At 43.4% G+C, this 23137-nt stretch overlaps 1 protein-coding gene across 1 annotated transcript in view; it reads left to right on the top strand.

The window, feature by feature from the left end:
- The first annotated feature begins 265 nt into the window (after positions 1-265).
- Positions 266-23137, top strand: part of LOC140722256 (butyrophilin subfamily 3 member A3-like) — a 42640-nt gene continuing 19768 nt past the window's right edge. The window contains exons 1-7 of the mRNA XM_073037052.1: positions 266-285; positions 3306-3653; positions 5009-5293; positions 8530-8649; positions 13920-13952; positions 19738-19764; positions 21421-21447. Coding sequence (XP_072893153.1) covers positions 3368-3653; positions 5009-5293; positions 8530-8649; positions 13920-13952; positions 19738-19764; positions 21421-21447 — 778 coding nt within the window. The 5' untranslated portion in view covers positions 266-285; positions 3306-3367. The remainder of the gene's footprint in view (positions 286-3305; positions 3654-5008; positions 5294-8529; positions 8650-13919; positions 13953-19737; positions 19765-21420; positions 21448-23137) is intronic.

The following is a 23137-nucleotide window of genomic DNA, read 5'->3' as shown; positions in this document are numbered from 1 at the left end:
CAGTCCTTTCTCCCATGGTCCACTATCCTCTCCTCCAAGATTCATCCTTCTTCAGCCTTTATCTCTTACATGAATCTTCTCCCAGTATCTTGCTTCATCCCCTCTCACCCGGCCACCTAATCTCACCCATCATCTGCTCGCCAGTGCCCTTTCCCCTCACCCCACCTTCTCATTCTGGCTTTTTCACCCTTCCTTTCCATTCCTGATGAAATGTCTCAGCATAAGATGTTAACTGCTTATTCCCCTCCATAGATGCTGCCTGACCTGCTGAGTTCCTCCAAAATGGTATGCATGTTGCTAATGATTTCGAATATCTGCAGAACCTCATGTTTATGGTTGCTTTCCTCTTTTGTCTCTCAGATTGGTAGAGAAATATTTACCAGACAAACTTGTAGAATCTTTCAGGTTAATTTTGATGCATTTAAAGTAGAAATATTTACCAGCTTGAGCCCATAATCATTTTGAGCAAAGGTATATTTTAGTTTTCCCCCAAATTAAAGATAATTATAATTAATTAATAATATATTCAGGTGTGATAGAGTAGGAGGGGCCAGAGGAGGAGGTGTTGCATTGCTTGTCCGAGAAAATCTTATGGCGGTGCTTTGGAAGGATAGATTACAGAGCTCCTCTAGGGAGGCTATTTGGGTGGAATTGAGGAATGGGAAAGGTGTAGTAACACTGATAGGAGTGTATTATAGGCCACCTAATGGGGAGCGTGAGTTGGAAGAGCAAATGTGTAAGGACATAGCAGATATTTGTAGTAAACACAAGGTGGTGATTGTGGGAGATTTTAATTTTCCACACATAGATTGGGAAGCTCATTCTGTAAAAGGGCTGGATGGTTTAGAGTTTGTGAAATGTGTGCAGGATAGTTTTTTGCAACAATACATAGAAGTACCGACTAGAGATAGGGCAGTGTTGGATAGGGAATGCGATAGGTCAGCTGACAGATGTATGTGTTGGGGAGCACTTCGGGTCCAGTGATCACAATAGCATTAGCTTCAATATAATTATGGAGAAGGACAGGACTGGACCTAGAGTTGAGATTTTTGATTGGAGAAAGGCTAACTTTGAGGAGATGCGCAGGGATTTAGAGAGAGTGGATTGGGTCAAGTTGTTTTATGGGAAGGATGTAATAGAGAAATGGAGGTCATTTAAGGGTGAAATTATGAGGGTACAGAATCTTTATGTTCCTGTTCGGTTGAAAGGAAAGGTTAAAGGTTTGAAAGCGCCATGGTTTTCAAGGGATATTAGAAACTTGGTTCGAAAAAAGAGGGATGTCAACAATAGATATAGGCAGCATGGAGTAAAGGAATTGCTCGAGGAATATAAAGAATGTAAAAGGAAACTTAAGAAAGAGATTAGAAAAGCTAAAAGAAGCTACGAGTTTGGTTTGGCAAATAAGGTGGAAGTAAATCCGAAAGGATTCTACAGTTATATTAAAAGCAAGAGGATAGTGAGGGATAAAATTGGTCCCTTAGAGAATCAGGGTGGTCAGCTATGTGTGGAGCCGAGGGAGATGGGAGAGATTTTGAACGATTTCTTCTCTTCGGTATTCACTAAGGAGAAGGATATTGAATGGTGTAAGGTGTGGGAAACAAGTAAGGAAGTTATGGAACCTATGACAATTAAAGAGGTGGAAGTACTGGCGCTTTTAAGAAATTTAAAAGTGGATAAATCTCCGGGTCCTGACCGGATATTCCCCAGGACCTTGAGGGAAGTTTGTGTAGAGATAGCAGGAGCTCTGACGGAGATCTTTCAGATGACTTTAGAAACGGGGATTGTGCCGGAGGATTGGCGTATTGCTCATGTGGTTCCATTGTTTAAAAAGGGTTCTAGAAGTAAGCCTGGCAATTATAGACCTGTCAGTTTGACATCAGTGGTGGGTAAATTAATGGAAAGTATTCTTAGAGATAGTATTTATAATTATCTGGATAGACAGGATCTGATTAGGAGTAGCCAGCATGGATTTGTGCGTGGAAGGTCATGTTTGACAAACCTTATTGAATTTTTTGAAGTAGTTATGAGGAATGTTGACGAGGGTAAGGCAGTGGATGTAGTCTATATGGACTTCAGCAAGGCCTTTGACAAAGCTCCACATGGAAGGTTAGTTAAGAAGGTTCAGTCGTTAGGTATTAATGCTGGAGTAATAAAATGGATTCAACAGTGGCTAGATGGGAGATGCCAGAGAGTAGTGGTGGATAATTGTTTATCGGGATGGAGGCCGGTGACTAGCGGGGTGCCTCAGGGATCTGTTTTGGGCCCAATGTTGTTTGTAATATACATAAATGATCTGGATGATGGGGTGGTAAATTGGATTAGTAAGTATGCTGATGATACTAAGGTAGGAGGTGTTGTGGATAATGAGGTGGGTTTTCAAAGCTTGCAGGGAGATTTATGCCGGTTAGAAGAATGGGCTGAATGTTGGCAGATGGAGTTTAATGCTGAGAAGTGTGAGGTTCTACATTTTGGCAGGAATAATCCAAATAGAACATACAGGGTAAATGGTAGGGCATTGAGGAATGCAGTGGAACAGAGAGATCTAGGAATAACAGTGCATAGTTCCCTGAAGGTGGAGTCTCATGTAGATTGGGTGGTGAAGAAGGCTTTTGGAACGCTGGCCTTTATAAATCAGAGCATTGAGTACAGAAGATGGGATGTAATGTTAAAATTGTACAAGGCATTGGTAAGGCCAAATTTGGAATATTGTGTACAGTTCTGGTCACCGAATTATAGGAAAGATATCAATAAATTAGAGAGAGTGCAGAGACGATTTACTAGGATGTTACCTGGGTTTCAGCACTTAAGTTACAGAGAAAGGTTGAACAAGTTAGGTCTCTATTCATTGGAGAGTAGAAGGTTGAGGGGGGATTTGATCGAGGTATTTAAAATGTTGAGAGGGATAGATGGAGTTGACGTGAATAGGCTGTTTCCATTGAGAGTAGGGGAGATTCAAACGAGAGGACATGATTTGAGAGTTAGGGGGCAAAAGTTTAAGGGAAACACGAGGGGGTATTTCTTTACTCAGAGAGTGATAGCTGTGTGGAATGAGCTTCCTGTAGAAGTAGTAGAGGCCAGTTCAGTTGTGACATTTAAGGTAAAATTAGATAGGTATATGGACAGGAAAGGAGTGGAGGTTTATGGGCTGAGTGCGGGTAGGTGGGACTAGGTGAGATTAAGAGTTCGGCACGGACTAGGAGGGCCAGAATGGCCTGTTTCCGTGCTGTGATTGTTATATGGTTATATGGTTATATTAATGAGTGTAAGATATTTGCTGAAATTGGTCTTTCTTTTATATGTAACAGGTAAATTCCAAGTTATTGGCCCAGAGCGTCCTGTCATAGCCATCGTGGGTGAAGATGTGAGGATGGACTGTAAAGTTGTGCCAACGGAATCGAGTCACAGCATGGCACTCCAGTGGCTTAAAACAGACCTCCACTCTGCAGTTCACGAGTTCCGAGACGGAAGAGATGCAACTGCTAATCAAGATCCTGCTTACAGAGGAAGGACTGAGCTGTTCAAAGACCAAATAGATAAAGGAAATGTGTCCCTTCGAATAAAGAACATCCGAGTAGCTGATGAAGGGACATACATCTGCTCAGTTGATAATGGAATTGATTTTGAAGAAACATCTATTGTCTTGCAAGTTGCAGGTTAGTGGGCATGTCTAAAAAGTGAAAACTCATCCGTACAGATGCAATGAAAAACTTACTTGCATCACAACATCACAGAGACACAGCATCACGTAAGCAGCATTTGTCAGTAACACACCAGTTGGACAAAAATTATCCAAAACTTTTACAAGAAGAATACAGTTAGATCAAAATAAATCTCCATTTTACTGTATGGTGATCAACGTGTTCACAGTATTGCAAAACTGTGGGATTTGGGTTGTACCTGTAGGTTGGTGAGAGCAGCGTGGTAGCATAGTGGTTAGTGTAACGCTATGATCAGATCCTGGTTCAAAGGTTAAATGTCCGTTGCAGTCTGAAATGAGTTTATACGTTCTCTCTGTGACCATGTGGGATTGCACCCACATTCCAAAGGAACGTAGATTAGTGTTAGTGAATTGTGGGCATACTATGTGCCACAACAGTACACTCACTCTGTGAGTCATAGTAGTAGCTACATGCCTGTCTGATAGTCTCTTAAGTGACCCAAACATATCTGTCTCAACCCCCATCCTGGCAGAGCATTCTACACATCCACTACTCTCTTAAAAAAAACAACTACCCCTGAGGACATCTCCCCTATACTTTTCTGTTACTTAAAGTTAGGCCCTCTTATATCAGCCAACTTAATATTCATTCAGAAACATTTAAGAGGCTTGAAAGTTGGCAAAGCTGGGAGATTTTATTGGTAGTTCTGCATCAGGTTCACCCTAATACATTGTTGAAGGTACATGCACGACACAGAAAATCACTACTGAGCTCCACAGACCGTTTCAAAGTTCAAAGTAAATTTATTACCTAACTACATATATGCCATCCTGAGATTCACCTTCTTGCGGAGATTCACAATAAGTAGAAAGAGACCTGCACACAACCGAGACAGACAATCAATGTGCAAAAGACAACACAATACACAAATAATAAAATAAGTAAAAACAAACAAAATAATAATAAATAAATATGTAAGCAATAAATGAGATGAAGAGTCCTTGAAAGTGAATTCATCAATTGTGGGAGCAGTTCAGTATTGGGGTGAGTGAAGTTATCCCTTCTGGTTCAAGAGCCTACTGTTTGAGGGGTAATTAATGTTCCTGAACTTGGTGGTGTAGATCCTGAGGCTCCTGGCCTCCTTCCTGATGGCAGCAATGAGAAGAGACAGACAGAAAGAACAATTGTTTTGGGTTCAAACTTGGCAAACTGGGGCAGTGAGAAAGCACAGCAGAGAGTGCACAGAGTGGATCTAAACTGACAACCTCGTGCTGAACGTTTCTCATGTTTTACACAAAGAGCAGTTCATCACAAATATTATTTCTAAATTTGTTTGTTGATTCTTGCAGCTTTGGGATACGAGCACTGGATCAACATTGGAGGATATAGAAAAAATGAAATTCAACTTGTCTGTGAATCTAATGGATGGTATCCTAAACCACTGATACAATGGATTAGTGGTGATAAAAAGAATTTGACTTCAAAGTCTGAAATAAATTACAACCAGGATTCCAAAGGCCTGATAAATGCCAAGAGCAAGATTTTTGTATCAAAAGATGCAACCAACAGGTCCAGGTGTATCTTAGAGAATCAAGTACTGAAGAAAGGACAAGAAGCAACTATCGAGATAGCAGGTTTGTAAACTACCTAATGTAGTTAATCACAATTGATTTGTATAGCTAATAAATTGAACGATGAGAGACAACAAAGTAACTACACTGCCAAGATAATCTCACTCTACAAACAATCCTGTCTGCCCTTGATGGTTTTGTCTCATGCCTAATGAGGATAGGTTGAGTGAAATAGGGCTTTCCTGTTTGGAGTGAAGGAGGATAAGAGGTGACTTGATAGAGGGCCGAAGGGCCTGTACCATGATGTAATGTTCCATGTTCTGTTTTCCACAGGAAGGCTCTATAAGTAGGTTGGTCCTGGATATCAGCTCAGAGCTGAAATGTGGTGTGGTGGGATTTCTTGATTTGGATCCCTCCAGATTATTGAAGAGGGATTGTTCACACATGGACAGTGGCTAGTTGTGTCATTTATAATGTTTCCTCTGCCCATTCCAGACTGACCAGGAATAATCCCAGGGTGATGAGTCCTTGAAGCAATTGTATGAATATTTTTAACGAGCTGTTCCCCATTTGGAGCAGTGAACACGGAACATGCAATGTAGAGCAATACAGCACAGTACAGGCCCTTCAGCCCACATTGCTGTGCTGACCATTTCACTCCGTGACTAATCTAACTCTTCCCTCCCACATATCCCTCGATTGTCATATTTCCCAGGAGAATCTAGGACACTGATCATCCCTTCTGTAAAGGAACTCTTTGTGATGTACTGAACTAATTATTTTGTGACTTCCAACACCATCATTTTATGTTTCTTTACAAACTACTCCTTTGTATGATCATCATAAGTTCTTACTCCTTGGTCTAACTACACCACTGTGCAGCTGGGCATTGGTCTTCCAAACTAACAGACCTTGGATAGTCAGGATGCATAACAGCAACTCCCTCCCCATCATCCTCAAGAGGGGTAACCCCCAGCACTGTGCACTGAGCCTTTCTCTGTACACTCTGCTCACACACAACTGCCCAACCAAACACCCGAACAATCACATTGAGCACCCACGAACCCACCCCTCCACGCCCCACTGCTTTATTATTTCCTGTCACTCACCATCTGTATGACACTCCTATGGCTGGCATCACTTTATGGACATACAATCTGTTTTTGCAAATAAGCTATATTATAACCATATAACCAGATAAAAATTACAGCATAGAAACAGGCCATCTCGGCCCTTCTAGTCCATGCCGAACGCTTACTCTCACCCAGTCCCACCTACCTGCACTCAGCCCATACCCCTCCATTCCATTCCTGTCCATATACCTATCCAATTTTTTTTTGAATGACAAAATCGATCCTGCCTCTACCACTTCTACTGGAAGCTCATTCCACAAGGCTACCACTCTCTGAATAAAGAAGTTCCCCCTCGAGTTACCCCTAAACTTTTGCCCCTTAACTCTCAAGTCATGTCCTCTTGTTTGAATCTCCCCTACTCTCAATGGAAAAAGCCTATCCACGTCAACTCTATCTATCCCCCTCATAATTTTAAATACCTCTATCAAGTCCCACATCAACCTTCTGCGCTCCAACGAATAAAGACCTAACTTGTTCAATCTTTCTCTGTAACTTAGATGCTGAAACCCAGGTAACATTCTAGTAAATCTCCTCTGTACTCTTTCTATTTTGTTGAAATCTTTCCTATAATTTGGTGACCGGAACTGTACACAATACTCCAATTTTTGCCTCACCAATACCTTCTACGATTTTAACATTACATCCCAACTCCTATACTCAATGCTCTGATTTATAAAGGCCATCGTACCAAAAGCTTTCTTCACCACCCTATCCACATGAGATTCCACCTTCAGGGAACTATGCACTATTATTCCGAGATCACTCTGCTCTACTGCATTCTTCAATGCCCTACCATTTATCATGTATGTCCTATTTGGATTATTCCTACCAAAATGTAGCACCTCACACTTAACAGCATTAAACTCCATCTGCCATTTTTCAGCCCACTCTTCTAACTGGCCTAAATCTCACTGCAAGCTTTGAAAACCTACTTCATTATCCACAACGCCACCTACCTTAGTATCATCTGCTTACTTACTAATCCAAATTATCACCCCATCATCCAGATCATTAATGTATATGACAAACAACATTGGACCCAGTACAGATCCCTGAGGAACACCACTAGTCACCGGCCTCCAACCTGACAAACAGTTATCCACCACTACTCTCTGGCATCTCCCATCCAGCCACTGTTGAATCCGTTTTACTACTTCAATATTAGTACCTAACGATTGAACCTTCCTAACTAAGCTTCCATGTGGAAACTTGTCAAAGGTCTTACTGAAGTCCATATAGACAACATCCACTGCTTTACCCTCGTCAACCGCTTCAAAAAATTCAATAAGATTTGTCAAACATGACCTTCCACGCACAAATCCATGTTGACTGCTCCAAATCAGACCCTGTATGTATATATATTCATATTTATTGTGTTAAGGTGTTCTTTATATTTGGATTTTTCTTATGCTGCATTGGATTCAGATTAACAGTTGGTTCAATCTCCTTGTGTACTGGAAATGCCATTAAGCAATCTTGAATCCTGAATTTTGTGTGGAAACAGGCCCTTCTGCCCAACTGGTGCATGCCAACCAAGATATCTATCTATGCTGGTTCCATTTGCCCATGTTTGCAGTTTAAATCCACCCAGTCCATATCTAACTGTTATTCTCCACAGTTCCATCAACCTGCACCTAGACCATAGCCCTCCAAACCCTGTTCATCTGTGTATTTCTTAAAACTTCTCTCAAATGTTGAAATCAAACCCACATTCGCTGCTTCTGCTGGCAGCTCACACCATCCTATAAGCTCCTTCTCAAGTTTCCCAAAAATATTTCACCTTTCACCCTTAATCCAGGACCTCTAGTTCTAGTCTCACCCAACTTCAGTGGAAAAGCCAGCTTCTGTTTGTCCTATCTATACCCCTCATAATTGTGTATATCTTCATGGAATTTCCTCTTTATTCTCCTGTGTTCCAGGGCACAAAGTCCTAATCTCGTTAGCATTTCACTGTAACTCGGGACCTCACTTTCTGGCAGCATCTTTGTAAACTTTCTCTGCACCCGTGCAATTTTATTCATATCTTCCCTTGTGGCTTTAGAAATACAGGACACTTCCTAAAGTAGCCATGCACTTTCAGCCTTATTTTTCTTAAATAGAAAATGAATGATGTCTGTGGGTTATTTTCAAGGCAATGTTGTCTAATCATTGGCATTTGCTTTTCAGATGTTTTCTTCCCAGTTGTCTCGGGCTGGCTGGTGTTCTTGTGTCTGCTCCTCTGTCTTCTGTTGATAGCTCTTGGTCTTGGCATTTTCTGGACCTTAAGAAGACGAAAATACATGAAAGGTATGGTCTTGGTCTCACGCAGCCATTGGGCAACACCAAGTCACAATTTAACCCACTTTATTTTTCATGTTACCAATGAAATTAAAACACACCCAGTGGCTACTTTATTTGGTACAGGAGTGGAACCCGGTGTTGTCTTCTGCTGCTGCAGCCCATCTGTTTCAAGGTTCGATGTGTCATGTGCTCAGAAGTGTTCGTCTGCACACCACTGTTGTAACGCTTGGTTATCTGAATTACAGTCAGCTTGAACAACTCTGGCCACTCTCCTCGGATCTTTCTCAATAACAAGCCTTTATTAGTTATTTGCATTAATGAGCAGGTGTACCTAATAAAGTGGCCACATCGTGTAGCTTGAAATAAGTAGGGGAAGCGGCATGTGTGCAGAAATAGTCTGACACTCTTTTGGATCTTTGCAAACCATGAAATCCCGATATTTTGGGTTGAGGTTGGTTGATGTAGGGGTGGGGTTCCTGTGGGAGAGAATTCAGAGAGGCCCATGTAGCAATTGGCTTCGAAGTGGTTAGGTGTCTGCAGGCCCAAATCCATGTGGGCTGGATGCTTGTCCTGGGGTTGAAGGACGGTGAATGTGACTGTGGGAGGAAGGAGTGCAGCTCCTTTTGCTGTTTGTTTTGTTGCTTTTTGTGTTCTGTGTTGTTCTGCTGAACATTGTCTGATATGTTGGAGATGGAATGTGGGGTAACACGTGCGGGCTGCCCCCAGCACATCCTTGGGTCGTGTTGGTTGTTAACACAAATGATGCATTTTGCTGTATGTTTTGAAGTCAACGTGATGGACACCACGGTAATGTAGCATGGTACTATTAAAGCACAGAGCATTTCTTCCACGCTTCCCTCAAGTTTACCTGATCCCTTTCCGACACCTCCCTCCCCTTTCTCAATCTCTCTGCCTCTATGTCTGGAGACAGCTTATCTACTGATGTCTGTTATAAACTCTCTGACTCCCACTGCTACCTGGACTATACCTCTTCCCACCCTGTTACTTGTAAAAATGCCATCCCGTTCTCTCAATTTCTCCATCTCCTCTGCAACTGCTCTCAGAATGAGGCTGTTCATTCCAGAACTAAGGATATGTCCCTGTTTTTCAAAGAAAGGGGTTCCCTTCCTCCACCGTTAACACTCCTCTCAACCATATCTCTTCCATCTCATACATATCTGCTCTCACCCCATCCTTCTGCCACCCCACCAGGGATTGGGTTCCTCTTGTCCTCACCTACCACTCCACCAGCCTCCACGTCCAGCAGCTAATTATCCACAACTTCTGCCATCTCCAGTGGGATCCCACCACCAAGCACATCTTTCCCTCCCCACTGATCTCCCTCCTGGCACATCCTTGCAAGCAGAACAATTGCTACACCTGTCCCTACACCTCCTCCCTCACTACCATTCAGGACCCCAAACAGTCCTTCCAGGTGAGGCGACACTTCACCTGTGAGTCTGTTGGGTTCATCTATTGTATCCGGTGCTCCCGGTGTGGCCTCCTGTATATCGGTTAGACTGGACGTAGATTAGGAGACAACTTCGCCGAGCACCTACGCTCCATCCACCAGAAAAAGCGGGACTCCCAATGGCCACCCATTTTAATTCCACTTCCCATTCCCATTCCAACATGTCAGCCCATGGCCTCCTCTACTGCACAACGAAGCCACACATGTTGGAGGAGCAACATCTTATATTCCGTCTGGGTAGCCTCTAACCTGATGGCATGAACATTGATTTCTCAAACTTGCAGTCACACCTCCGACCCTCCTTCATCATTCCCCATTCCCATTTCCCTCTCCCTCCTTACCTGCCCATCACCTCCCTCTGGTGTTCCTCACACTTCATCATTCCCCATTCCCATTTCCCTCTCCCTCCTTACCTGCCCATCACCTCCCTCTGGTGTTCCTCGCACTTCATCATTCCCCATTCCCATTTCCCTCTCCCTCCTTACCTGCCCATCACCTCCCTCTGGTGTTCCTCGCACTTCATCATTCCCCATTCCCCTCTCCCTCTCCCTCCTTACCTGCCCATCACCTCCCTCTGGTGTTCCTCACACTTCATCATTCCCCATTCCCATTTCCCTCTCTCTCCTTACCTGCCCATCACCTCCCTCTGGTGTTCCTCACACTTCATCATTCCCCATTCCCATTTCCCTCTCTCTCTTTACCTGCCCATCACCTCCCTCTGGTGTTCCTCACACTTCATCATTCCCCATTCCCATTTCCCTCTCCCTCCTTACCTGCCCATCACCTCCCTCTGGTGTTCCTCACACTTCATCATTCCCCATTCCCATTTCCCTCTCTCTCCTTACCTGCCCATCACCTCCCTCTGGTGTTCCTCACACTTCATCATTCCCCATTCCCATTTCCCTCTCTCTCCTTACCTGCCCATCACCTCCCTCTGGTGTTCCTGGCACTTCATCGTTACCCATTCCCATTTCCCTCTCCCTCCTTACCTGCCCATCACCTCCCTCTGGTGTTCCTCACACTTCATCATTCCTCATTCCCCTCTCCCTCTCTCTCCTTACCTGCCCATCACCTCCCTCTGGTGTTCCTCACACTTCATCATTCCCCATTCCCATTTCCCTCTCCCTCCTTACCTGCCCATCACCTCCCTCTGGTGTTCCTCACACTTCATCATTCCCCATTCCCATTTCCCTCTCTCTCCTTACCTGCCCATCACCTCCCTCTGGTATTCCTCACACTTCATCATTCCCCATTCCCATTTCCCTCTCTCTCCTTACCTGCCCATCACCTCCCTCTGGTGTTCCTCACACTTCATCATTCCCCATTCCCATTTCCCTCTCTCTCCTTACCTGCCCATCACCTCCCTCTGGTGTTCCTCACACTTCATCATTCCCCATTCCCATTTCCCTCTCCCTCCTTACCTGCCAATCACCTTGCCTGAAGCATTGACTGTTTCATTTTTTCCTTCGATGCTGCCTGGCCTGCTGAGCTCCCCCAGCATTTTGTGTGTGTTGCGGACACATTTCACTGTCTGTTTCGACATAATGAAATAAACAAATCTGAATCGGAATCCATTCTGTTTCTGAAGTGGCCTAGCAAGCTGCTCAGTTGTGCTACATCCAGTGTTAAAGCAAAAGAACGATATAAGCTGATACTCCACCTGGTGTCAACCCACGTGCTGAATTCTGACATCGTCAGTTCCAGTCCAGTTGTCCTTGCAAAGGTCTCCCGGAGGACATTTGAGGACAGTTGTTTGTATTTTCAGAGATCCCCCACAAAAGGGATCTGCTGGCCATTTAAAGCAAATTTAGTCCACTCAGCCCTTCTACCATGCCATCCTGTCTAATTTATTATCCCTCTCAACCACGTTCTCCTGCCTTCTCTCTGTACCCTTTGATGCCCTGACTAATCAAGAATCTATCAACCTGTCCTGTAAATATACCCAATGATGGTCTCCACAGCCATCGGTGGCAATACCTCCTCATCTCTGTTACAAGGAACATCCTTCTATTTTGAGGCTGAGTCCTCTCATTCTCGTCTCCACCACTATTGGAAACATCCAGTCTATCGAGCAATATTCAATAGCTTTCAATAAGAGCCCACCTCATTCTTCAAAACACCAGTCAGTACAGGCCCAGAGCCATCAAACTATCCCCACGCGTTAACCCTTTCATTCCTGGAATCACTCTCGTGAAAATCCTCTTGACCCTCTTCAATGCCAACACATTTTTTCTTAGAAAAGCAGCTCAAAGCTGCTCTCCGTATTCCCGGGTTGATGTGACCAATGCTGTGTAAAACCTCAGCATTACATCCTCGACTTTGTATTCTAGTGCATGCCATTGGAAGGTTGGGGTACAGTTCCTGCCACTCTCTGTAAGCAGTTTGTACATTCTCCCTGTGAAATACAGTATTCTGATTTTTTTCCCACATTCCACACATGAGCTGTTAGGGTCAGGATGAGTGAGTTCTAGTCATGCTGTGTTAGCACAGCATCACTTGCGGGCTGCCCCCAGCTTTTCACAGACTGTATTGGTCATTGATATAGACAATGTACCTCACTGTGTGTTTTAATGTACAGGTGATAAACAAAGCTAATCTGTTATACTGACCAAGGCAGCCCTTGTAGGCAATATTCTGGAGTTGACTGCTGTTGTTGTTAGGTACTCCCTGTCCTGCTGGCAAAACTGCCCCAGCAGTGAGACCGATACTTATGGGAGCAGGTAGCACTGGAGTCCGAGCATTGACTACCGATCCCGTAATATCCAGTAGAATTGGGTTCAACATGGACATGGACATCTCCTGCCAACTACCCAGCAGTGACCTTCTCAGCCAATGGAACCGTACTGCTCAATGTTCAACATGTATGAAAGAAGCACTGAAAATAGTAATTGTACAAAACAAACCCTGGGTAGAGGGCCTCTCCCTTCAGGAATCACTTGGCAGCATGGTCACTGATCAAAGTGGTCAAGGCACGAAGGACCAGGATGCCATATTAGGATGGTAGTGATTAGCGCAATGCTGTTACAGCTCGGGGCATCGGAGTCCAGTCCGGTGTTCTGTGTCCTCCCTGGGGAATGTGTGGGTTTCCTTTCGGTGCTGCAATACCCGTTAATAGATTGATTGGTCATTGTAAATTATCCTGTGATTAGGCTCGGGTTAAATTGAGGATTGCTGGCAGCACTCCTCGAAGGGCAGGAAGAGCCTATTCTGTGCTGTATCTCTAAGTAAATAAAAATAAGTCTAAAAAAATTGGATCCGCAAGTGGAAATGTGCAAACAATCGTGAGGGGATGAACTTACTTGATTGGCAAGAATGACATCTCCCTATGGCAAATGGATCTGTCCATGGCCACATTACAAAACTGACCACGTATGGTGTTTCTGGAGATAAGGTGACACCTTCACACTGGAAACTCTCCCCATTGTCCCCGAAGCCTGGAGATCAAGTTAATGCTCAGTGTTGCCAGATGGTGCCTGGTCCTGTAGAACTAAAGTCTAACAGGAGTAGAGCTCATTAATCTAATTTGTCTTCCTCCCAGGATTCCCTCCATCCCAGAAGTCAGTTGTCAGACAATAGGATTCACCCCATGGGATATCAAATAATGACTGATAGCTTTGGATACAGCAATAGTTATGGACCTGACATTCCTTCTGTAGTACTGGAGTTTGCACTCGCTGGTGCAATTACTCGTTCAGTTTTGAAATGCAGAATTCACTCTATTCATTCATAATTATAAGCAAAAATAGATGTTAATGAGAGCTGCTGGTGTTTATATTAACTACAATTCCCTTGTTGAATTTTCTAGGTCTAGAAGATGATGAATCCGTCAAACAGTATGGTGAGTGTATAATAACTGAAATAAATGCACTATAACAATGAATAAACTCCCAGCTCTTGTAGATGTGCCTTGTAATGAATTACTAAGGTATAGTAATTCATTAGGCCATTCAGGCCATCGAGTCTGCTGCACCATTCCATCTTGGCTATTTTATTATCCTTCTCAACCCCATTCTCCTGCCTTCTCCCTGTATCCTGGCTAAAGGAATTCCTCCTCATCTCTGTTCTAAAGGGACGTCCTTAATTTTTTTGAGGCTGTGCCCTCCAGTGCTAGACTCCTCCACTGTTGGACACATCTAATCTACCTCAGCCTTGCAGTATTTGACAGGTTTCAGTAAGGCACCAGCGGCTGAAGCTGCAGTACAGGGTTGTTAAATGAAGTACTGAAAATTGACAGAACATTTAGACCATAAGATATAGGAGAAGAATTAGGCTATTTGGCCCATCAAGTCTGCTCCACCATTTCATCATGGCTGATCCATTTTCCCTCTCAGCCCAAATCTCCTGTCTTCTCCCTGTATTCTCTCATGCCCTGACTAATCAAGAATCTAACAACTTCTGTCTTAAATATTCTCAGTGTCTTGGCCTCCTCAGCCACTTGTGGCAATGAATTCCACAGATTCACCACTCTCTGGCTAAAGAAATTTCTCCTCATCTCTGTTCTAAATGGATATCCCTCTATTCTGAGGCTGTGTCCTCTGGTCTTTAGGCTCCCCATCATAGGAAACATCCTCACCACATCCACTCTGTCCAGGCTTTTCAACATTCAATCAGTTTCAATAAGGTCATTCCTCATTTTTATGAATTCCAGTGAGTAGAGGCCCAGAGCCATCAAATGCTTCTCATATGACAAGCCTTTCCGATCCGGAATCATTTTTGTGAACCTGTTTGAACCCTTTCCAATGTCAGCACATACTTTCTTAGTTATGAGGCTCAAAACTGCTCACAATACTCCAAATGAGGCCTCACCTACTGATTCTTGAAAGATCATTATATGTGCCTTCACAATATCTTCAGACACCCCTTTCAGAACCCTGGGATGTATACCATTGGTTTAAGTGACTTATCTACCTTCAGTTTCCCAAGAGCCTTCTGCCTGTTAATGGCAACTTCACACACTTCTGCCCCCTGACACTCTGGAACTTCTGGCACACTGCTGGTGTTTTCCACAGAGAAGACTGATGCAAAATACTTAATCAGTTCATCCACAATTTCCTTGCCCCATTACTACCTCTCCAGCTTCACTTTCCAGCGGTTCGATATCTACTTTTGCTTCTCTTTTACACTTTATCTGTCTGAAGTATCCTCTTTAATATTATTGGTTAGCTTACCTTCTGGTAAGTATCTGGGAGTACAGTTAGACGAGAAGCTAGACTGGACTGCCAACACAGATGCCTTGTGCAGGAAGGCACAGAGTCGACTGTACTTCCTTAGAAGGTTGGCGTCATTCAATGTCTGTAGTGAGATGCTGAAGATGTTCTATAGGTCAGTTGTGGAGAGCGCCCTCTTCTTTGTGGTGGCGTGTTGGGGAGGAAGCATTAAGAAGAGGGATGCCTCACGTCTTAATAAGCTGGTAAGGAAGGCGGGCTCTGTCGTGGGCAAAGTACTGGAGAGTTTAACATCGGTAGCTGAGCGAAGGGCGCTGAGTAGGCTACGGTCAATTATGGAAAACTCTGAACATCCTCTACATAGCACCATCCAGAGACAGAGAAGCAGTTTCAGCGACAGGTTACTATCGATGCAATGCTCCTCAGACAGGATGAAGAGGTCAATACTCCCCAATGCCATTAGGCTTTACAATTCTACCGCCAGGACTTAAGAACTTTTTAAAAGCTATTATTAATGCTTTTTGAGATAGTGATTTAGATGCATATCATATTTTTTACTGAGTTAAGTATTGTATGTAATTAGTTTTGCTACAACAAGTGTATGGGACATTGGAAAAAAGTTGAATTTCCCCATGGGGATGAATAAAGTATCTATCTATCTATCTATCTATCTATTCTATCTTTTCCTTCTTTATGATTTTTTTAGTTGCCGCCTTTTGGTTTTTAAAAGTTTCCAAATCCTCTAACTTCCCACTAATTTTTGCTCTATCATGTGGCTTCTCATTACACATCGGTGATTATATAAAATTATAAGCAAGCATAGGAAAGGTAAACGACAAGAAAAATATCAGCTCTACACTCCAATCCCACACATGCAATGTCAACTCTTTACAGTAACAAAACATGACAAAGCCCTATTCTCCTACAACATCCAGCTAAAAAGCTTGGTGGTTAGCTAAAAGGTTTGCTAAAAAGCTAAAAAGTGGAGGGAGATTTGTAAGATTACTTAAACACACAGCCTCTGTTTGTAAAGGATAAGGAGATCTGTATCCCAGAATAATGCATTTGAGGTAATGCATCACCTCAAATATAGAGGTGAGTCATTTAGGACTGAGGGTCTGTTAGTTCTCTGATCATCTGAATTTGATTAGAACATAGAACCTACGGTAGAACAGTATAGCACAGTACAGGCCATTCAGCCCACAATGTTGTGCCAACCATTTACCTACTTCAAGATCAATACAACCCTTCTCTCCCACTTAACTCTCATTTTTTTCTTTCATCCATGTGCCTATCTCACAGTCTCTTTAATGCTTCCAATATGTCTGCCTCTACCAGCACACCTGGCAGTGCCGAGGTGTATGCCGAGGAACTTAAAGCTGTTCAGGCTCTCAACTCCAGATCCGTTTACGTCTATAGGGTTTACCCTGTCTCCATTCTTCAAGCAGTCCGCAACATTGAGGGAGAAGTTGTTTTCTTGATACCACTGTGTCAGGGTGATGACTTCTTCTCTGTAGGCTGCCTGGTTATTATTTAATCCAACTCTGTAACATCAGTGTGGATCTGTAAGTACCAACCTTTGTTTCAAGATCTGTTTCTTTGTGAGATATTGCATGGGGAAAGGCTCTTTCAAACTGTACAAAGATGTGACATTCAATTTAGTCACACAGCAAACACAAACCGTTTTTGCTTGAATTTACATAATATAAGTGACTTGCATCTTTTCAAAATGGGGAATAAAGGAAGAACAACCTGATGTTCATTTCCCATGCCTCCAGAGTCATAAAAAGAATCACAGAGCACTACAGCACAGATACAGCGGGACATTGATAGCGGCAGCTCAACAAGCTTTTTGAGGATGTGACTAAACACATTGATGAAGGAAAAACTGTAGATGTAGTGTATATGGATTTCAGCAAGGCATTTGATAAGGTACCCCATGCAAGGTTTATTGAGACAGTAATGAGGCATGGGATCCAAGGGGACATTGCTTTGTGGATCTGGAATTGACTTGCCCACAGAAGGCAAAGAGTGGTTGTAGACAGGTCCCATTCTGCATGGAGGTCAGTGACCGTGGAGTGCCTCAGGGATCTGTTCTGGGACCCTTACTCTTTGTGATTTTTATAAATGACCTGGATGAGGAAGTGGAGGGAGGGTTTAGTAAGTTTTCTGATGACATAAAGGTTGGAGGTGTTGTGGATAGTGTGGAGGGCTGCCAGAGGTTACAGCGGGACATTGATAGGAAGCAAAACAGGGCTGAAAAGTGGCAGATGGAGTTCAACCCAGATAAGTGTGAAGTGGTTCATTTTGGTAGGTCAAATATGATGGCAGAATATAGTATTAATGGGAAGACTCTTAGTAGTGTGGAGAATCAGAGGGATCTTGGGGTCTGAGTTCATAGGATGCTCAAAGCAGCTGCACAGGTTGACTCTGGGGTTAAGAAGGCATGCGATGTATTGGCAAGCGGTAATGTTGCAGCTATATAGGACCCTAGTCAGACCCCTTGGAGTACTGTGCTCAGTTCTGGTCGCCTCACTACAGGAAGGATAGGGAAGCCATAGAAAAGATGCAGAGGAGATTTACAAGGATGTTGCCTGAATTGGGGAGCATGCCTTATGAAAACAGGTTGAGTGAACTCGGCCTTTTCTCCTTGGAGTGACGGAGGATGAGAGGTGATCTGATAGAGGTGTATAAGATGATGAGAAACATTGATCATGTGGATAGTCAGAGGCTTTTTCCCAGGGCTGAAATGGTTGCCACAAGGGTACACAGGTTTTGAAGTGCTGGGGAGTAGGTATGGAGGAGATGTCAGGGATAAGTTTTTTACTCAGAGAGTGGTGAGTGTGTGGAATGGGCTGCCAGCAACGGTGGTGGAGGTGGATATCATAAGATCTTTTAAGAGACTTTTGGATAGGTACATGGTGTTTTAAAAAAAAAAAGAGAGCCCAGTAATTTCTAAGGTTGGGACATGTTCAGCACAACTTTGTAGGCCGAAGGGCCTATATTGTGCTGTAGGTTTTCTATGTTTCTAACCGTTAGTTTTTAAAGTTAGGTTTAAAGGCTTCTGCGTGTCCTAGCTCACTGAGATGTAGATGTCTTTCTTAAGGAAAGACACTGGCTCATGTATGGTCACACAAACATCAGTATTAACCAGATATGTTGAAGGAGTACAAACCAGTGTAGGCCTTGCACTGAGGATGGTTGGGCACTGAAGAGTGTGGGAGAACAGCAGGATCTCCTCCCTCGGAGTGTCAGACACCTACAACTCCTCCCTTGGAGTGTCAGACACCCTGAGCCCATAGGCTGGTCCTGGACTTATTTCCACTTGAAATGATTAACTTATTATTATTTAATTATTCATGGTTTTATATTGCTATATTTCTACACTATTCTTGGTTGGTGCGGCTGTAACGAAACCTAATTTCCCTCGGGATCAATAAAGTATGTCTGTCTGTCTGTCTGTCTGGGAAAATAGATCCATGATTTCTTGAAAGTGGCATCACAGACAGACAGGGTCATCAAAAGATCTTTGGAAAATTGCCCTTCTTAAATCAGAGTATTGAGTGTTGAAGCTGGATGTCATGTTGAATTTGAATAGGGTGCTGGTGAGGCTGAATTCGGACTGTTGTGTGCAGTTCTGATCACCCACCTACAGGAAAGATATCAATAAGATTGAAAGAATACAGAGAAAGTTTACAAGGATGTTGTCAGGACTTCAGGATCTGAGTTGTAGGGAAAGTGTAAATAGGTTAGGACTTAATTTCCTGGAGCACAGGAGAATGAGGGGAGATTTGATAGAGGTAAACAACATTATGAGTGGAACATATAGAGTAAACCAAGCAGGTTTTTCCACTGAGGTTGCATGAGACTACAACTAGAGTTCATAGGTTAAGGGTGAAGGGTGAAATATTTAAGGGAGAAACTGAGGGGGAACTTCTTCATCAAAGGGTGGTGTGAGTGTGGAACGAGCAGCTAGCAGAGGTGCTGGACGTAGGTTGAATTTCAACATTTAAGAGCAGTTTAGGTAAGTACACGGATGGGAGGGATATGGAGTGCAGGTTGATGGGATTAGGCTGACTGACGTTTTGTGGACTAGATGAGCTGAAGGGCCTGCTTCTATGCTGTAGACACAGAGAACTCTGTGGAGATGTCGACTGCAGGATATCAACTGACCAACAAACCGAGAGAATGACCCTGTTATGTTTCGCTCCAACTGAGAAAGCGCAGTCTGGGCCTCCATTTAATATTTCTATGAAAAGATCACTTCTCCATCAGCACAGCACCCCACGGCATTGCATTGAAATGGAGTCTGTACGTTGAGCCTGAGTCTTTCACTTACGTTCACCTCCTCTGCCAGGGAAGTGAGGTTACCCACCCTGACCTTGGGCTATCATAGAAAATGACCAATAACTTTGCACCAATATGGTTATTAAAGTATATTTTTCTTAATTTTTTTAGGCCACTGGAAACCTCTTGTTGAGTCAGGTAAGTCATAATATTTAACAGAAATGTTATGAAAATGTTGAGGAACGTAGATTCCCTGTGCACCATCAGTTTAAACTCCTCTAAGCTGCAGAATGGTGAAACTCAGAACAAACAGTGGCAGGGCATAGTTAGAGAGGGTGGGAAGTAGGTTGGAGGGATATCACCAAGGAAGACCATCTCAGTGTTATCATATGATAGACGTCTGAGTCAGTGAGCCCTCTGGAAGCTGGAGGCCAGACATGTCCTGAGGCTGGAGGACTGACTGTGAGTGAGTGGGTGGATGGGAACGGGGGAGCAATGGCCTGGCTTTACTGTTATTGTTGTTGTTGTTAGTGGAGGTGGTGTTGGTGGAGTTGGTGTTGGTGCTAATATTCTTGTTGCATGTGTTCTTCTGAACATTTTGGTCAAATTATGTTGGCCCTGGAATGTGCAGTGACACTGGTGGGGTGTCCCCAACATATCCACAGGATGTGCTGGTTGTTAACACAAGTGAAGCATTTCACTGCATGTGTCAATGTACATGTGATAAATAAATGAATCTGAATGTAGTAATGGGGGATGTTTGTGAATAAAACTGAAATGTTGAAAATAATTAACAACAATATGATGTAAGAGCATAAAGAGGCCATTTGGCCCTTCGGTCTGATCCACCATTCCATCATGGATGATTTATTATCCATTTTAACCCTACCGACTCTGTGTAACATTTCACCCTGACTGATCAGGAACCTATGAACCTTCATTTAAAAATACCCAATGACCTGGCCTCCACAGTTGTCTGTGGCAATGAAATCCACAGATTCACCACAACCCTGCTGAAGAAATTCCTCATCGTCTCTGTTCTGGGGGGATGTCCTTCTATTCCTTCTCCCCTTTATGTGAGCCTTTCAAGATGTTAGAGATTTCATTGAGATTCTCTCTCCCCCACCTCCTCCAACACACCTATTCTTCCAACCCCCTGCGAATACAGCCTCAGAGGCATCAAACACTCCTCATGTGTTGACCCTTTCATTCCTGGAATCAGATTATATTTCAGTCCCTTTGCACCCATACAACTTCTGATTTTTTTAGAACAGTGTCTGTGCTGGGGTTGTTTACTTTGGAAATCAGATTCGGGTGAGACTTCAACTTTACGTGCCCCCAGTTAGTGTAATTATGCAGTCTGTTCTACACCCTTCAACCTAGTTATAACATGACCTACCTCGGGGGCGACCCAGCTAAATCCAATTTCAAATTTGATCGTTGCTCTCTCAAAGAAAAATGAAGATTAGCTTTACTTGTCACATGTACATCAAAAACACAATGAAATGTGTCCTTTACATCAAATCGAATCAGTGAGGATTGTGTTGCCCCTTAACTCAAATGATGTATTTCACAGTATGTTTTGATATAAAAATGATGAATTAGTTGTGGGCATGCTACACTGGCACCGGAGCATAACGATGCTTGCGAGCTGTGCCCAGTACATCAGACTGTGTTGGTCACTGATGCAGAGGTGCATTTCACTTTGATTTCATGTTTTGATGTACATGTGACAAATAAAACTAATCATAAACTTCCAATTAAAATGAAGGTTGAACATTATGAGGAGAATTGCATGGTAATTCAATGTACAGGGAAAGTTTTTCCATACTAACTGGCTGTTTTTGTTTCCAGATTGGGAGATCATGTGTAAAAATCCAGGTAAGATATTTGATTGATTACGATGGGTATTTTGGCTCCATCTGATGTCGCATCAGAATCAGAGTCAGGTTTGTCTACATCTGCGGCGTATGTTGAGAAACTGTGGTCTTGTGGCAGCAGTACATTCCAATGCATCATAATAAAAAACCTATAAGTATATATATATATATATATATATTAGACAAATTAAATAAGTAGTGCAAACAGAGAGGGAAAATAGTTGAGGTAGTGATCATAGGTTCACTGTCCATTCAGAAATCTGATGGCAGTGGGGAAGAAGCTGTCCCTGAATGTTGGGTGTGTGTCTTCAGGCTCCTGCACCTCCTCCTCCTCTGACGGTAGCAATGAGAAGAGGGCAAGTCCTGGGACATGGTGCTTCCTATGATGGATGGTACCTTTTCAAAATTCAAAGTACATTATTATCAAAGTATGTACATGATATACAACCTTGAGAGTCAACTACTTGCAGGCAGCCACAAAACAAAGAAACACAATAGAACCCACTGAAAGAAACCGCACAGAACAAAGACCATCAAACACCCAATGTGTGAGAAAAGATCAAATTCTGCCAACAGTAAAAACATAAACAAATCACAGGTCGAGTCTCCGAAAGTGAATCCACAGCCACGGAGCCAGTTCAGCAGCACAACTGCATCACCTTTATATCTCCGTGATGGTGAGGAGGCTGGTGCCCATGATGGAGCTGGCTGAGTTTACACATTTCTGCAGCTTTTTTCCCATCCTCTGCAGTGGCCCCTCTACCAGACAGTGATGCAACCAGTTTGAATATTTTCCACAATACCACTATTGAAATTTGCCAGTGTCTTTGGGAACATACCAAGTCTCATCAAACAAAAGAAAGATAGTCATTGTCAGACAGACAGACAGACAGACATACTTTATTGATCCCGAGGGAAATTGGGTTTCGTTATAGTTGCACCAACCAAGAATAGTGAAGAAATATAGCAAAATAAAACCAGAAGTAATTAAATAATAATAAGTAAATTATTCCAAGTGGAATTTAGTCCAGGAGCAGCCTATTGGCTCAGAGTGTCTGACACTCCGAGGGAGGAGTTGTAAAGTTGTAAAGGAAAATCCTCTTTTCAGACACCACCGTCAGAGAGTCCAGTTCCACCCCACAACATCACTGGCCTTGCGAATGAGTTTGTTGATTCTGTTGGTGTCTGCTACCCTCAGCCTGCTGCCCCAGCACACAACAGCAAACATGATAGCACTGGCCACCACAGACATGTAGAACATCCTCAACATCATCCAGCAGATGTTAAAGGACCTCAGTCTCCTCAGGAAATAGAGATGGCTCTGACCCTTCTTACAGACAGCCTCAGTGTTCTTTGACCAGTCCAGTTTATTGTCAATTCATATCCCCAGGTACTTGTAATCCTCCACCATGTCCACACTGACACTGGATGGAAACAGGGGTCACCGGTGCCTTGGCCCTCCTCAGGTCCACCACCAGCTCCTTAGACTTTTTCACATTAAGCTGCAGATGAATCTGCTCACACCATGTGACAAAGTTTCCCACCGTAGCCCTGCACTCAGCCTCATCTCCCTTGCTGATGTATCCAACTATGGTAGAGTCATCTGAACACTTCTTAAGATGGCAAGACTCTGTGCAGTAGTTGAAGTCCGATGTGTAGATGGTGAAGAGAAAGGGAGACAGGACAGTCCC

This window comes from Hemitrygon akajei, chromosome 2 (genome assembly GCF_048418815.1).
Source record: "Hemitrygon akajei chromosome 2, sHemAka1.3, whole genome shotgun sequence".
Classification (NCBI taxonomy): Eukaryota; Metazoa; Chordata; class Chondrichthyes; order Myliobatiformes; family Dasyatidae; genus Hemitrygon; species Hemitrygon akajei.
The sequence above is the reverse complement of the archived record's forward strand: the minus strand, read 5'-3'. Positions and strand labels throughout refer to the sequence as shown.